The following is an 18,277-nucleotide window of genomic DNA, read 5'->3' on the forward strand; positions in this document are numbered from 1 at the left end:
GACCGTGCAATTTGTAGGTGAAATCAGCAGTCAATTTGCACACAGTAACGTCCCACAAACAGGCGTGCAGTGAATGACTCAATTTATTTGGGAGATTGTTGACCAGGACACCGAGAGAAACTCCCTTCTCTTTGTGAATAGTGCCATGGAATCTTAACCAATCACCTAAACAGGCAGATAGGACCTCGATAAAAGTCTCATCTGAAAGGTTACACCTACAACAGTACAACCACACCCTCATCATATTTTGATGTGATAAAACACTATACTAATGCAAGGATTATTGTGATGAGATTAATTGACAGCAACATAATAGAGACAATGAAGATCATCAACAGGATGTAATGTATCCTCAAAAGTGTGGCTTGACTGCATATCACTTTACTAATGTAACACATCTGCTCTGCAGCCATCCACCAGTGCAAGGAATGCTCAAATTTTATACTGATACCAAGTGCATTTGCTTAAAGTAAATATACATGGGGCACTTTTGGATCTTATAATTACATCAATTAGCAACATTTCTACCACTCGTGCAAATATTCCATCCCAATTTCATAGTCAAACTTGCATTTATATACTGTTCTATTTTACAGAAAAATAAACTTTTCAAAGCATTTTACAAAATATAACCAAGAAGAAATGAAATGAATATTGTTCTATAAGCAAATGTGTCAGCTAATCAGTGCCAGCAATATAAAATGGGCAGGGCTACGGGTGGTGGGGGAGGGGAGAGGTTGCAAGATGCAGAAGCATGGCTGAGAAGAAGATAGAAGACGAGGTGGAATAGATGATTTTACGTGAAGCTGTATCTGCACTGGTTAGGTATTTTTCAATGAATAAAAATGGTGTCTAGAGGGTTCAATTATGCATGGAATAGTTCCTGACCTCTATAAAGAAGAGAGATGATGTTCAAATTGATTCTGCAGTGAACACAGTCTTGCTGGCAAAATTGTGACAAAGCGCTGGTTTGTTCGAGGTTTCTGGCATCTTTATACCCTTGTAGGTGCTATTAAGTGCCTCAGGCAGTCCACCAAATATAATTACAAAAGTCAAACGAGATTTGTTTAACTCTTATGTCCAAGGACAATCCTATTACAAAGATACTATGGAGTAATTCTTTGAGGATAGAGTTTCCAATGTCTCATCATAGTTTATCCAAGTAAAGCATTCACAAACAACAAGGCAAACATACTGTCTGTAAATCTAAGTAGTTTAAATGCTATATGGATCAAGCAATCTTTATTTTAGAGAGTACCTGATTTTTGCAGGTTTTTGTCCTTGCATTGTCACCTATAATCCACGTATATTCTCTTGCACTTCTTTAGATCTCAAAAATGTAGTATAATATCTCAAAAATGTATACTTATCAAGGTGAAAATTGTTTTAGGTGGGTGGTGACATTCATGCTAACTGGTCTCCTTACTCAGGGACACAGTTAAGAAATATTGCAAATTAAAACCCCTCGCAACATGTACTTAAATTGCTTAAGGAATCTAGTCCAAATCATCGGAATATTGATCAACCATCTTAGTCTCTGTGGTTGGATCAGAGAACCATCCCTTTTGTGTTATAATAATGCGTTTCTGGAATAAAATTAAACAAACATCTTATTAATATTCTTCCAGGTATCAGGTTTGGGGGAAAAATATAAAATAATCTTTAACATTGAATTATCTCGTGTAGAAATTTTTTTCCTATAGTGTTCACTTTCAACAAAGGTTTATACTGCCACCATTACTGTCGTTTTACTTTTACAATGGGAAATTCTTACTTCCATGCAAATTGGAGTTCATTAAATTCAGCACTTCTTCTCTTATGCATCACAGCCTCTCAATCTCAGGCCAGGGTGACTCAGGGTTTTCATTGCTTTATTATCCATAGCTAGATGTGCTTTGACTTGAAAGTGAGCTGAGTGACGCACAACACATTCACAGGCAATGCATTTTAAGCTGAAGAAGCTGTCTCGAGAGATAGTTGGAACACTTGTGGTCACTGTGAGTAATATGATGAGAAGAGGAAGCACACCATTCCAAGCAAAAACTGCATCAATTTGGGAGGATCTACACTCGCAGCGATGCATTCTGTGTAGTCTTTGTGTTATAATGAACCCACCACAATTGCTTTGTGGTCTTGAAAAGTCTCCCACCATAGTATACAAAAATAGTGCATTGCATTTTAATAGAAAATTATTTTTCCTGTTGCAAACAGACCTACTTACAACAGATATAGCACAAAATCTGCTGATGCTTTCAGACAATGATGCTTCTTATTGAGCAAGTGTTTGAAACATTGGTTTTCCAGGTTGCTGGGACCCTTTTCCTTCCTATGCAATCAACTTTCAGCAAGAACTACATACACATGCATGACCTTATCAACTGTTGTTACTAATATTGCTCCAAAGTCTGCCCTCTGGAAACATCATGATTAGAATTGGTTAAGTTCATTGATGTATTTATCCCAGTTTAGATGTTTGCAGCAGAAGCAGAAATACTGATGGATAATCATGTCACCCAAAGAATATGTTTGTCATTGGTGCACTTTTGTCCAGAGACAAAGCAGTTAACTATCTAAAAGATTGACCTTTTGGGCAATTTTCAAAAGATTTTTCAGAAGCTTTGGATTTATTTAATATCATGGAGTGAATCCTGGTTGCCATGGTGATTCTTATGGCACAGGTGGAGGGAACTACAGAGAGCAACAGGGGCTGGAGAGACCTGTGTATATGTGAATGAGGCTCCTACAAGGGAGGGACATATTGCAGAACATCTTGACCAGGACAAAAATGGTTCAGAGATGAGAGAGCAACAACGTGTATTTTTTTCCACCCAGGCCGTTTGTTACAAATGGCTGACATCTTAAACTAAATGTCTTTAAATTGAGAGAAGATAAGTCTGTGTGCATAACTGCAGAGGAACTTGAACCTGATTGTTATTGAAAGCATTCTGTCGTTTACACTTCCTAAAAAAAAAGAAACGTGGCATATAATATAAACCTTAGCGTTTTGTGGAACAATTTGAAGGATGGAACCAGGGCATTAACAAATCTAATCCTTTTCCTCTTGCTTTCTTTCCTTCCTGTTTTCCAGTTTCCACCTGAGCAGCGAGGACGATTGAAGGAGAGGATAACCTTGTTTTTAAAAGACAAATTCATTCAAGTGGAGAAGGTGGATTTTATTTGATAAATTTACTACATAAACTCCCTCTTGAATTCACTGACATGGTCTGCCTCCACCGCCTCCCTGAAAAGTCTATTCCATATTTTCATGTTTAACTGAGTTCCCATGGGTCGGATCAGGTGAAACCCACATTTGCTACACGGAGTTCCTGATTAAGAAATTCCATTAGAACGCGCCTCATTTTAAACCCCGATGTATAGATTGTCCAGAATCAAATATATTTAATTTACTTCCCATTTATTGCACTCGTCATAGTAATTTCAGGATGACCGATCTCAATATTTTCACATTTGTGCATTTGTTTTGTGTAACGTATACATTTCCCCCCAAAGTGTTTGTCTTTTAGAGTACAGCATTTTGCATACAAATACTCTGTTCATTTTATTTTCAAACAATCGTCCTGCAAATCGAATTGAAAATGAAGCTCCACAGCATCATTGAGCATCTTGCAGCTTACAGAAACTAAGTTTCATACATTTGACTCACAGTGAACACTGCAATGGAACAATCACTTGAATAGCATTTTCTTTCTATTTGCACTCCGCATCTTTATTTTGGAATGATACAACTCCAAAACCACTCAAATGTTTGTGTCACTTGAGGATCCATTATGAGACACACATCTCAGACTCAAAACTGCATGCATTTCATCATGCTTCAAAAGCCTTTGCAGATTTTAACTGTTATTCGATTTTAATAATTCCCAGTCCCTCCAATTTACCACTGCAGACTTAAGGTAAACCTCTAGATAATTTTCCTTGGTGATCTATGATCATTGGTGTAATACGATTCAGTTGAGTTCCAGTCCTTCCCCTCAGGACCTGCGACATCAGCAAGCTGATTTTTTTTTGGCAGCATTCTGGATTGGTTTAGAGAGAGCTTCAAATTCATTTTTAAATCACATTTTCAGGTGATACATTTGAAAGTGCAATGACATTAACAAGTGACTAGCTACTGCTGCACTTCTGGTATCATGAAACAAATTGTTTCTGGTTGCTTTACGTGCTCATTTAAGTGAAGATTAACTTGATAAAATGAAAACACTGATTCATGCACTAGTAAAAAAAAAGATGCTCCAATGACGCAACAGTATTTCTCGGTCTGTTCAAGGATATCAACTGTAAATTGGTTGATATTAATAATAATAATAATCCTTGCATTTGACATAGCGCTTTTCACATCTTCTCGACGTCCCAAAGCGCTTCACAGAATATACTGTAAAGTGAATTGACTGTATATTTGTGGGCGAATGCGGCAGCCAATTGCGCACAGCAATGTCCCACAAAGAGTCGTGGATTAAAAATGACCAATTTATTATTGTTTTGCTTTTTTGGAGGGATCATTATTAGGCTCTGTGTGGAGGAAGGAAACTTTCCCAAGGTTTCGCCCTGACCTGCCTGGAATTGAACTCAAGTCTCTCACTTGCAAAGCGCTGAGCTACAGGACTCCACATTGTTGAACTTCTCAGAATTATGTTTTTTATAGACTGACTGAAGTATATGGTATTATATGGAGTACTTCAGGAAAGCACAAATAACAAAACTGGATAACAGTGTAAAAGACTTGGAAAAAAATACGAATTTAAAAAATTGGAAAAAGTGGGAATTAAAAATTCCCTTAGAACAGTTCAATGTGTACTCAAGCCACCCTCAATTATATTATTATAGTAATAGATTCAAATGTAAACTGGGGAGGTTTAGAGAAGTGCTATTGATACAGTATATGTATTAGTTCATTTTAAGCATTGTTTTGAAGTTGAAATTATTTATATGGGGGGAGAAGAATGCTTAAGACGCATGCACTCAGCTCCATGAGTTTTGTGCTCGGCAAGTTTCTATTTCGACAGCAACTTATTTGTATTCACTAACCAGCATGTACACATTAAAGTGAATTGTAAGGTCAGATTGATTCTTCTCTTCCATGCAGTTGAATTTATAAGGTCTGTTGTCATTTACCCACTTGTACCCAGGGTCCAACTGAATTAAAAAAAAATCCCCCCAAAAAAATTCACTTTACAATATACTCTGTGAAGCTCTTTGAGACATCTCGAAGATGTGATGAGGCGCTATATTAAATGCAAGGATTATTATTATTATTAAAGAAACAAATCATCTTCTTACTTTCAGTTTGTTTGTTTTTTCCACAGCAATTTACTCTTTATTTTAATTTCAAAATGTTTTGCAGCTTGCTGTTGTACTCTATGTCACAGTAAACTACGAACAGTCTTAAAAAAAATGTATCTTGAGTGGTTCAGCAAACAGCAACAATTCACACTTTCTCGGGGTGAGAAATGTGATACTGACAAATCAAATTTGTTGTGTTAATTGCATCTTTCGATTTGCAGTCATGGTTTTGAGATACTATTTTCTCTCTCAAAAAAAAAACAGAATGCTAACTTTCAAACTCAAAATTCTGTCAAACTCTTCTCCACCATAAAAAGGCCCAAATCCAAACATCAGTTGGATAACCAACGTATTGATTCCAGAATGTTTTGACTCCTTTTGGGGAAGGTTGGCACTCACTAGAACTAATATACATTCCAATTTTCCATCACTTCCTAATATTCCACTTACACAATGCCTCAAATAGAAGTGACCGGTGGTTATCACCCTTATGTGTCAACCTTCTGATGTAAAAGATGTAACTTCTGGCCGACCTGTAGCAAACATCGCTTATTTTAATTAAAACGTGGTGTAATTTTATGTCTCTGGCACTGCTTCCGCAAATTGTTTGCACTTTGACATCACATAACTAATGAAAGCAGTTGGAAGAGACATCTCTCAATTCCTGGCATACACACACACACACACACACACACACAGTGAGTCATCAGTACCGCATTACTCATAGCTCAACCACCATTAGTGTTCCCCAGCCACCTGGAACTGACCAGCACAATACGCGAGCATGTTGTGAGGACTGTGCTTCAGTAAGATGTTTTCAATAGGATTATTAGCAAACCTGAATCTCCCTGTGGCACAAGAATACCTACATAAAGTGCAAGGCTGCTCAATGATCACATAACATGTTTGGAGTTACTTGTATCGATTTTTGCTGTAAAAATTAAAAATGTTATAACCTGAATATGCATTATTCACTCCTATCTTACTCCTCTACTCTTTGCAACAATTGAACCTTTTTCCATCTGGTTGTGCATAAACAGCTCGAGAACTTACCTGGTCAATTCCTTTGAGATAAACTTTTTAAAATATATGTTATTAAGACTATCAAATGAGAAGAGTGCCGGGCAATAAATGAACATGTTTGAATAATTGGCATGAAACAGTGAAGTGCTGTCCGATTTGTTTAGTGTCTTCGGGGAGCATAAACTAAAATAAGAACTGAGTCTTGTTAATTGTTTGTAAATGTTTATAAGATCTAAAAAAGCTTGCCTTTGAACTCCTGAGGAATGTGGAATAATGTAATGGTGACTTAACCATAACTTTAATTGTAAAGTTCTAACATTCCAAGGTTGTCCACTTTACCATGTTTAGTTACTTAAGAGTTGACCAGATTGTTGGCTCTTGACTTGTATCGAGTGTTTGACTGTGTTGTGAGTGGAGTACTGTGCATGTCATTTAGGCTCAAATGCAGAATGATGTGGGAGCAATCAATGGAACTTTCTGTTGTCTAACTCCTGGCAATTTAGTAAGAACAGAAATAGATGAAGCGAAAATCCTGTCTTATTGGCAAATGCTACTTCAAACACAACACTCTATTAACCAGTTGGATTTTTTTACCAGGAGGAGTGACGGCCATGTTAATTGATGGATCAGTCATTTTTTACACCAGGGCTCATCCCAAAGAGCTAACAATTTGAGATTCAACATTCTGAAGGCCAGTTTCTAAACTGCTCCACTGCAGACATATTTTATAGTATATAAGTGTAGCTACTTTCCTGTAACTTGCTGAAATGAAATCCAATAACAGTTCAGTTTAAATCGCTCGGTAAAATATAACTGGAGGCCAAATTATCATTCATGCATAAAAGTTTCCCATCTGTCATGGTCTGAAATGATACTCGTTGCTGAAAAACAACTGAACTAAATCGTAACAAACCAGCCACCTCACCACCAGATAATAATAATAATCCTTGCATTTGATATAGTGCCTTATCACGTCTTCGAGATGTCTCAAAGCAGGGTTGATATCACTTTTATTGAAGTGTTCAAACATTGCTCTTACAGTTTATGCCAATATTTAAACTCTTGAATGCGTAATTTAGTTTGTTGTCATTAAATTCTGTGCTATTTGCTAAATAATGACACCAAAAGATACTTAGTAATGAGAGTTTATTTTTTAAATTACTGTATGTTTGCCAGATAGCAAAACTCCCAAATACCAAAGAATTGTCAATGCAATCAAAACTGACTTCTAAGAGTTCAATTCTAAAGTGATCCACAGCACTTGACATTTGTGTTATGAAATACGTGGGGGTTGAAAATTCTGGCAGAGCAAACATGCCAACTGACCTGATGAAAGACACTGGAGATTTTAAAACAGCGATGTAGAATGCTAGACAAAATAGTCTAACCAACAAAACATAGAAAATATGGCATAGATTTGATAATTATATCCAAACAAGGTTCGTAAGGCTAGTTCATAAAAAATTGCAAATAGGAATATCTATCACATGTCACTATTAGCTGTCATCCAATTTGTGTATAACAACTTTATGAATGAAACAACTCATTTTGCTGATTTTCTTAACAGGTAATTCGTCAGAAAAGCAGATGAAAATGTCTTGTAATATGAATTGGAACAATGGAAAAGCAGGATATATGATTTAATTCCCATTAGTATTACAGTACTAATATAAAAGCTGTACTGAGCTTTGTTATATATTTAACAGCATGCTTGGAAGCACCAACCTTTTAACAGTAAATGCATGGAGTGCACAATCTAATTAACATAAGAGACATTTACAGAAGTGGAATTCAAGAATGAAATTGTTTACTCATGTCCCAGGTGCTTAAAACAAGTCAGATATTCATTCACAAGTATTTTACAAAGTGGTGTCCTGTAGCTCAGTGGTTAGAGCACTCACCTCGCAAGCGAAAGATTTGGTTCGATCCCCGGCAGGGCAAAACCTTGGGCAAGTTTCCTTACTCCAAATCACCTGATAATAACCCCTCAAGAAAAAAATAATAAATTGGTCACTTCAATCCACGATTGTTTGTGGGACGCTGCTGTGCACAATTGGCTGCCGCGTTTCACCCACAAATATACAGTCAATTCACTTTACAGTATATTCTGTGAAGCGCTTGAGACGCCTCGAAGACGTGAAAAGCGCCGAATCAAATGCAAGGAATATATTATTATTATTTATTATTTATTTTAGGTCTTCTTATCCTTGATTCTACACAAGTAACTGGAATAAATGAAACTAGCAAAAGTGAAATCTCCAAAACATTTTCTGCGTTCAGGAATTTAGGGATGAAGTCTTAAATGTGATAAATTGAATGGATAATTCACATAGCACTGTGAGAATTGTATAATTTCCCAGAAGTGGCCACAATGTCATTCCAAGCTTCAATATGAGGAGTGTACAGAGGAAATGCATTATTGAACAATGAACTGTGGAAAATAAACCATCTGGTGGAACAGTCTATATAACCCTTGAGTACTACAGATACCTCACTAGTGGATTATTTAGCATAATTCATTCTTGTACCAACGTATATTATTTTTATAATACACAAGAAATTTGGTAAAAAAACAGACAATCCTGAACAATTATTTAACAGAAATACTATAACACCTCACAGATAAAAAAAAAATTGCACTTGTAGATAACTACTTGCTTCAAGTGAGAAAACCGTTGTTATTTTATCTCCTTCAGAACTTCGATGTTAATGGGATAAAAATATTCTCCCCAGTGGCTGTAATGTGTTTGTGTTGCACACTGAGCATCAATTTGGCCATAGTATAAATTGCAAACCAGAGAGCATAATTTGTGCTGGAGCTCTGTTCCTGGCTCCATGTATCAGCATCGATAAACATGAAAAGTGATAATCGCACTGTTCTTGGGCTCCTAAGGCCATTCCGTGTTAACTGGCTTCTGTGCAGATTCACTAAACTGGGTGTTTGTTTTTAAGACTCTGGTGAAATGTAGAGTGGGCTTTGTAAAGTGCTTCAAGACTTTATCCTATATAAAGTCCAAATTCTTGTCGGTGTTGGCGATGGTATACAACTCAGGTTTTCTGCTCCACATTAATAATAACAAAATATAATAATTGCATTTCAAAACACTTCACAGGATAAATTGTGAATGAACATTGTTGAACTGATAGGAGCAAGGCTACTCCAAGTTGTCTAAACACATTAAAGTCCTAGATAAAAAGACTTTATGTAGATTTTGATTTCTAATTGTTTAAATGGTTCATGGGTAAAAGTCCACAAAGTCAATAACACCCCATAATTCAATAACTCAAACTATTTTTCCTTTGAGAATTTGCATGTATTAGGTTTACTTTTATCATGGTAATTGGTGATTATAGAATGTGAAAACAGAGTTTCACATTCTGTTAATCACCAGATTTTACAGATTTGATGAGAAAGCTGCATATGATCTTTGCAAGTGAGAGACCTGAGTTCAATTCCAGTCAGGGCGAAACCTTGGGCAAGTTTCCTTACTCCACACGCCTAATAATAATCCCTCCAAAAAACAAAACAATAATAAATTGGTCATTTTCAATCTACGACTGTTTGTGGGACATTGCTGTGCGCAATTGGCTGCCGCGTTCGCCCACAAATATACAGTCAATTCACTTTACAGTGTGTTCTGTGAAGCGCTTTGGGACGTCCTCCCGACGTGAAAAGCGCTATATCAAATGCAAGGATTATTATTATTATTATGATTACAATCACCTCTCATTAGGATTCCTTACATTGAAGGTTAGGATATTCTCTAATCAATTAGCCGTCATATATTCCAACAAAAATGTTTAAGTGTAAATGCTACCATGAGACGTGTCACAGGCCAAAATTGCAACTGTTTGGATTCGGCTGATCAATTCACATCCAGCTGAGCAAACATCAGTGCTTTATTGGTGGAAAAAGCCTAACAGCATTCCCAATTGGCAAGTAATGGCAAGGCATAGTAATCTTCCATTACAAGTCTGAATAAGTCTCCAATGTACCACTGAATAACATTATTTATTGATTATTCATTAATATATTAAACACCCTCCTAATAACATGCAACGTACTCTAATGGTTTTAGGTTTATATGGCTCTTAAATGCATCACTAGATATAAAGATCATCCAAAGAACAGTTTGTAGCATTCATGCAAGTTTAGCTCTATCTCACACCAGTAGCTGGAACACATCTGTCAAAGCATGGTAGCTTGGATATTTGTGCTGTTCCTGACATTGGTCAGACACCGCAAATCATTTCTAATCGGTGCATATTTTTACAAGTGAAAACATTTACTTGATACTGCTACTTGTATTTGCCAAGGTATCCTAGAGAGGGCACTGTTTCAGATTTCTTCCATAAATTTACAATTTCACTTGTCCTACATTCGATTTAACCATTCCTCTTTTCCTCGTATTATGCAAATATTGAATGACTCAGTGAGTCAATAGAAGACCACCAACTTGAATAAAGACTTGGACAAATCTTCTGCTTGTCTTCTACTTGAATAAAGACTTGGAGTTGGACACATGTAACAGATTAGAAAAAATAATCCTAAAGGTGTACAGTTTTTGACCACTGGATGTATTACTGTCCATAAATGTCTAATTATATGTCACAAAGCTGGATAGCGACTTAATGCTGTACTCTTTGAGCAAAGTGCAGCACTGATAAATTATGAATAGTTCCGATCCTAACTAGTCCATATGGTTATGGATTGTATAAATAAATTGAAACTAGATTACTCCAGTGGGGAAGGAGAAGCCAAGATGTTCTTTGTGATTCCGCTTTTGTGAACTAAAACGATGGGTTATTGCTAACAGTCTAAAGGTGCACTTAACATTTTGCGATGGAGAGTCATAAATCTTAATCGGAGAGTATCTTTTTCTTACGCTCGCCCTTCTTATTTAAAGCAAAGCTTGCTCTTTGGAATTCCATCCCACAGTCCCTTCGCCGCGCTCCCTCCCTTGTCTCCCTTCCAGGCACGTCTCAAGACCCTCCTCTTCGACCGAGCCTTTGGCCACCCTCCTACCCCTACCCTCCCTGTCCTCCACACGCACACGCACACGCACACACACACACACACACACAACCTGATCCAAAACTCCCAGCTCGGGTCCAAATCCCTGACTGTCCAGCGCCTTGGCACACAGTGGCTATACAAATGCTAGTTGGTGTTGCTGTTGTTGTTGTGGTGGAGATGGTGGTGGTGGCCAATTTTGTAACATATAGCCAATATACAGGAACACTGCAGCAAAGATCTATTAAATAGCCCGAGTCCATCTGAAGTAAGTAAGTAAGTAAGTGATTGATCTTAGACGTTTGTAATCAGTCGTGAGCATCCCTCTGGCTGGCTTTGTGTTTTGGGGTGGGGGTTGGGGGGGGGGGGGGAGGATGGAGGAATGGATGCTGCGTATTTTTCAGTGATAAGGTTTGTGGTGTCGTCAGTGCTGTCTGACGCTGTGTCAGGTGGTGCTGTCCGGGTGCGGGGCCGCTTTATATAGTGGGAGCTGTCCTGGTGCTGAAACCTTAGTCCCTGACTCTCACTCACACAGCACTCACACAGCACAGAGCACTCACACACACACAGCACTCACACAGCACAGGGGGTGTGTGGGTGGGTGGGTGGGGGAGATGCTGCTTTTCCCATCAGGTTTCTGCTGAACTTGAATCGCAGGTAAGCTTTAGCCTTTTTTTAAATAAATGAGGACACAAACAAACGCTAAGGAGAGGAGAGGAGAGGAAAACCATTTGTTGTCTGGTCCCTCCTGTGGCTGGTGCTGTTGTGTGTGTGTGTGTGTGTGTGTGTGTGTGTGTGTGTGTGTGTGTGTGTGTGTGTGTGTGTGTGTGTGTGACCCCCCCCCACACACTGATGACAACCTGATGCGCTCTAGACCCAGGGTCTGTCGCTGCATTTGGGGGGTCTCTTGGATGCATTGCATTGTACAGTCCCATTGTGCATTGCATTGTACAGTCATCTCACGAGTAAACGAGTGGGTTTGAGTTCTTTCAACGTCGCTGATCAAATCTGATTTTTTTTTTGGTGTTAAAAAAAAATATCTATATATATTCCTATTGAGAGGGTTGTTGACCAACTGAACAATACGTCTGGTCTGAGCCACCTGACCAAGTTGAGAAAGTAAAAGCGTTTTACTGATTTACTGTTAAATAATAATAATAATAATAATAATCCTCATCATCTTTGCATTCGACACAGAGCCTTTAACACGTCGGTCAGACGTCTCAAAGCGCTTGACATGTTCACAATGTAATTTTCTTTTAGCATTTGAAATTGCGCACAGCGCACTGACCCCCACACAGTTGCTTTCAGTGAGTGATGTGCACTGAAGCTGACTTTCCAGGACTTTATATATGTATATAATATATATTTGATGTGTATTTTATGGTATAATCCTTGCACTTGATTATAGCAATGTGTGTGTATATATACATACAATATATATAATGCATATACAGTTATATATATATATATATATAAACAGATGTGCACTTCTGTAATGGTTTAGTTAATCCTCTGGGTATCATTCTGTGATTTTCCAGAACAAAATGCTGTTCCTCTCAGGCGGTTAAATGGTGGTGAGTCGCCAGAGAAATGAATTAATTGTATGTTTCCTTGGCAACAAATACAGCAGATTTTCAGAGCTTGAAGAGCCTGTGGTTTTTTTTAAAAAAAACAATGTATTAGATCCCTTTTAATGGTTCCACTCCATAGAAATTAGAGTCAAATGCGGTGAAAATGTTCAAGAAGACAAACGAGGAAAAAATATACCTTATTGCTTGTGCACAGTGCAGCTCTGCGTTCTGTGTTGTGCGTTGGGTATCCCAGGAATTACTAACCATTTTTTTTTTTTTCCCCCTTTGCATTCATAAAATACTTCTCAGAAACAAAATCTGGATTTCAAGTACATCGAAGGCGTGTGACTCAGGTTCAAATGCAACGATTGAGTCGTATTTTTTCCCCCCTCTAATGCTACAAACCTTTCCAGGGGAAGAAAACAGGGGGAAAAGGGTTGGGTTTTGAGAATTAGCCATTGTTTGTCGGTGATCATTTGAGGTGATGTTCAGTGATGTACAGCAGTGAGTGAGTGAGTGAGTGAGTGAGTGAGTGAGTGAGTGAGTGAGTGAGTGAGTGAGTGAGTGAGTGAGTGAGTGAGTGAGTGAGTGAGTGAGTGAGTCCCAGTGAGAAAGGACCAGGCAATCATTTCATTCATTGCATCGAATTGTCTTGCACTGCCCACATTGACATTGACTGTTGCAATTGAGCAGAATGCTTTCATGTAATGGACTGTGCTGTTTTTTTTGTTATTTATTCTCTCGCCAGCTCCAGGCAACAGTGTAAAGATGGCGTTTCTAAAGGCTGTTTCAAGTGGAACGATATTAACCCTCGTCATCCTGGTCCATTCCTATTGCATCCACGCCGTTTCGTTGGGGCTTCGCGAGTACGATCCCAATGTCTACAAAGAGAGCAAATACCCTCTGACTTACGAGCCCCCCAACCCAGATATGATCAAAGCCTTGGAATTCATTGAGAATCTAAGGAGGCAAAACGGCGAAGGCAAAGCCATCCCGGAATACGATGGTAGAGTCAGATTCAACCCATTTCAAGGGACACCTCTCTATACATCAAATGCGGAGGAAGCAGATCAGGAGAACCAGCAAACAGATGACACCAGGGGATCTCTAGATGATGACAGGGCTGAATGGGCCAAACTTTTGCTGTCAGCCTTGAGGCAAACAGAAAGCCAGAAAGCGAGTGCGTCTAGGACCAACGATAAATATTACAGTTTGCGCAAACAGTACCAGCAACCGGAGGAAGAGACAATTGATCTTGAAGGCAACCAGCAAGACTATGATGGATACCCATTGCCCGAAAGCGGACGGAGAGGTAGGCTACCGAGGAAGCATTACATCTCCTTTCCGGAGGAAATGTATCCGATTAATCCCTACAAACGGACCAACGAAATTGTGGAAGAGCAATACACCCCCCAGAGCCTAGCGACCCTGGAGTCTGCATTCCAGGAACTGGGAAAATACACGGGCGCCTACAAAAAGCAAAGGGGGAGACTGGAGGAAGATCGTTTTGGCAAAGTGGAGGAGGAAGATGAGGAAAACTCCAGGGGCAATGACATGGCCTATGACGATGTAGCGGGGGGAGAAGAGTGGAACTCGGTTGAAGTCAAGAACAGGCACCAGCAAAAGGAACTGCAATTTCGAGACGATGAAACAGAGGTCGACAACGATTCCGAAGAGACAGAAGACAACGCGAAGAAATCGTTAGCTGGTTTCAACGAGATGGGCTTGAATCGGTTGGATTCCCAAGAAAAAGCATTGATGGAGAAGGAAAATCAAGAGCAAATGTCCGATGCTGCTGTAGATTTAATGTTGCAATATTACAAACGCATGCAAGAGGGACAGGCCAAACGAGGTCAAGCGAGAAATCAAGACACCAACGTGGACAAGGAGAAAATGGCGACAAAAAGGTTTGAAGGGTCTGAAGATGAAATGAACCCACAGATGGTGGATCAGCTGATTGAACTGTCCAGCAAGTTGCAGATCCCCCCGGACGATATCATTGAGATGTTGAAAGATGCCAAGCAGAAGCAAGCAGAGATGCCATTCCTGGCAGAGGAGGAAGGTGCCATTCCCCAGAACGTGGCAAGAGTCTGGAAAGCTCACCCAGATCGTGAAGGCAGGATGTTCAGAGAGAGTTACAGCAGGACCCATGCCGTCCCAGACTACAACATGAATGAGAATCTCACAACAGAAGACATCTTGAATGTCCTGGGCATGGATGATAAGATGTATGAGAAACCAGGCTACTTAACAAAGGCTGATCAGTCGGAAAATGTTCTGCCCAGGATGCGTGGCCCACTTGATGGGTTTAAAGATAACCGCATTCCCAAACCACTGAGGTTCACTGATGGTCTGGACAGAGGACAAGCCGACTACGATGATGTCAATCTTTATGACGAAGAGCTGGCGAGATACCTGGAAAGGCTGCTAGCCAAGAATCCCAAGCTGCTGAACGCAATCGACCTCAAGCGCGTCAGAATGCCTTCTTCATCTGACATCTACCAGAACGAGAGAGACAACTCTCAAGATCCCATCAAAGAGCTCTTGCGCAAGGTAGACTCCGAAAAGGCTGCAGAGATTATGTCAATGATCAATTCACTCTCAAGTTTCACGGGCAATGATAATAACTACATCCCACAAAGACAACAGAGTCCTGAAGATCCTTCTAACTTGATACTTAAATTGGCGGAAATAATCAATCAACAGAATGCGGCCATTGATGACAGAGATCGCTATATAGATAAATAAATGATCTACTAAGTTGACTAAATGGAGTTGATTCAAATCAAAGGTTTATTTGTATCTGTGAACAGAAAACAAAATTGTAGTTTGTCTACTGATGATTAGAATGCATTATTACTTGTTTGAAATTTCTATAAGTATCATAATGGTCAGTTACATTCAGATGTAAAAAAAATAAGTGTTTATTGTGTGTGGCATATACTGTAGTTATCAGTCTTTTGTCATGAATTTTTCCTCTGTGGATCTCACTTTTAAATGTGAATGCCCCCTGGAAAACAATATTTTACTTTTCATGTTGAAGCGGTTTTAAAAAAGATGTTTAATATCGAAATTTGTCAAACGGTTCTTTGCTTTGAAATAATCATTGATTTGCCGTTTGTGTGCTGTGAATGATTCGTTAAACATGCCGTCGGCTATCATCAGTTTCACTGAAGAAACTACATTTTCTTAATTGACGAAAATAAGTTCATTATTGTCTTATGAATTCTTGTGAAAAGCTATGACAAGAAAATAAAGTGGAAGCATTAAACTGAATGTTATTTTGTTCTGGTGTAGCCGTTCTTCAGAAATTACTTTCCTTTTAATAAAATTGTCAATAAATTTAAGGTGCTTTTTTAATCTCTCATGTAAATAGCACATGATGAGAGCGAGCCATTTGATTTTACTGATACCCATTATTTCATGTACACATTGAATGATTTATTGTATTACTTATAATAATATAAAAATTATATTGAGCATTTCACCTAGGTCTCAACTTTATTTATAAATGTTGAATAGGAGCCTCAGGTGGGAGGGAGATGGGGGTGGTTAAAACCTATTCAAATAGATAGATTTTTAAATAGGTTTTGAAAACAATCCAGGAATTGCAACTCACAATGTTTTCCTCATTTCACATCAGCCCCCTTAAAACTGCAACTAAGATTTTTCCAATGGATCAGTTTGTGTGAAACAGTAGGTGCTGAGATGGTACAATTGACTTCAAAAGCCCGGGTTAATAGGGAAAAATATCCACCAGTGTTTCCCTTACTAACTGCTGGGAAATTTGCTTCCTGTGATTATCGGGTCAGGCTGTGGTGCCCTCCCTTGTTATGCAGCCTCTCCCTATCTGGGCTCACAGATGGAGAATGCTACTTTGGGAGAGAGAGATACCAGATGGTGAATGATCAATGCCATGGAAGTGCTCCACATGAGTCCGGTCCTTAAGAGGCACAGAGGAGAACATAAAAATAGAAAACTGAATGTTAGCCATTTAGTGGCGGTCGCATAATATTTTTCCATACTTTTCTGAATAAACTGCTCTCACTGCAAACCAGGGGAATATTGCTGTTCAAGTTTTTGTTCTTAAAAATCCTTTAAGAAACATCACCCCAGTGAGAGCACAGAATTATATAGCACTATAGTATATTTACATCATACAAATGAAGTCACAAACTTTAAAGAGCTGAAATGCAATTAAGAGTCAGTTGCAACTTATAAAGAAGTCAGGGACCTGATCTCACTGTGAAACACCAGTGAAAGATTTGGAAGCGGAATCAGCTGAAGGTAAGCCAGTAGTATTTCGCAATGAATTTCGCAACACTCAACTCCGCCTGTTGAGTGACCAGAGGCCAGCCACCCCAAATAGTCAATGTCTAAAATAGTTGATAGACTGTCTCCATTAAATTGTAAATTCAGTGATCCAGAAGCCTTTTAGCATCTTACAATCCCAAACGTGGAAGTAACATGATCTCAACCATACAATATGATTCCCCTCTAACAATTAGGAGTTAAGCATGGATGGAGAGAATATACTAAGCAGGTTTTTCCATTTTGTCTAATCCTTGTGTAGATACACATGGATTATTACCGTGACCTGGCATCAGAATTCTGCCCTAATTTCAAAACACCATCAGATTAAATGAAGTTCGTGCCTAACAACTGCTAATACCACCAGGTATCTTGATGGATAAGGTATCAGATAGCCATGTAGTATTGCCTATCTGGGATTCCTATAAGAACCCACCAATAATTGGATCAGATCAAAAAGTAAAGTCATTTTTTGTGGTATACGAAGATTATTTTTAAAAATTGCATTAATATTGCACGGGATGAAAAATAGTATTCTTCCTGCAGGCCACGGCTAGAGAATATATTCACTGCCCTCATCACAGGATGGTCTAATGGTTCATAAAGGGAGGTGAGCCTGGGGGCTTTGGATGAATCTGGTTGAAAGGGATGAAGTGAAGCATACACAATGGAAAGCTTGGGCTGTGCTGTGGGGAATAGGAATAGAAAATGAAAATCATTACAAGTAACACAGCTTGAAAGTCCATTAATAGAGCCAAGATTAGCGAGCCAAAAGGCTTCACTTGTTTTCTTCTGCCTAAGGTTTCTGATGCACTCGCAGAGTAATGGCCATAAAATAGTTACCATTCTTGAAGGAAGAACAGGCGGAGGCTGCAAAACAAATTGTGTGATTTGGTGTCATTTACTTACCTTTATCAGCTACACTGACAGAAACAACTTTGGGCAGTATTAATTGAGCAATTCTTGGGCTACAGGAGGAATATAACTAGACTTGAGAACCCGGCAGTTACAGTATCGTTCTCAAAATCAAACATGTCATTTTCCAAGTTCAGCA

General features: G+C 38.8%; 1 protein-coding gene across 1 annotated transcript; it reads left to right on the forward strand.

The window, feature by feature from the left end:
* Positions 1-11,928: 11,928 nt before the first annotated feature.
* Positions 11,929-16,188, forward strand: scg2a (secretogranin II a). The gene is made up of 2 exons (XM_042339381.1): positions 11,929-11,995; positions 13,661-16,188. Exon 2 carries the CDS (start codon positions 13,681-13,683, stop codon positions 15,658-15,660), a length of 1,980 nt encoding a protein of 659 aa, XP_042195315.1. The 5' UTR covers positions 11,929-11,995; positions 13,661-13,680; the 3' UTR covers positions 15,661-16,188.
* Positions 16,189-18,277: the final 2,089 nt, after the last annotated feature.

Source organism: Callorhinchus milii, unplaced genomic scaffold, assembly GCF_018977255.1.
Source record: "Callorhinchus milii isolate IMCB2004 unplaced genomic scaffold, IMCB_Cmil_1.0 Scaffold11, whole genome shotgun sequence".
Taxonomy (NCBI): Eukaryota; Metazoa; Chordata; class Chondrichthyes; order Chimaeriformes; family Callorhinchidae; genus Callorhinchus; species Callorhinchus milii.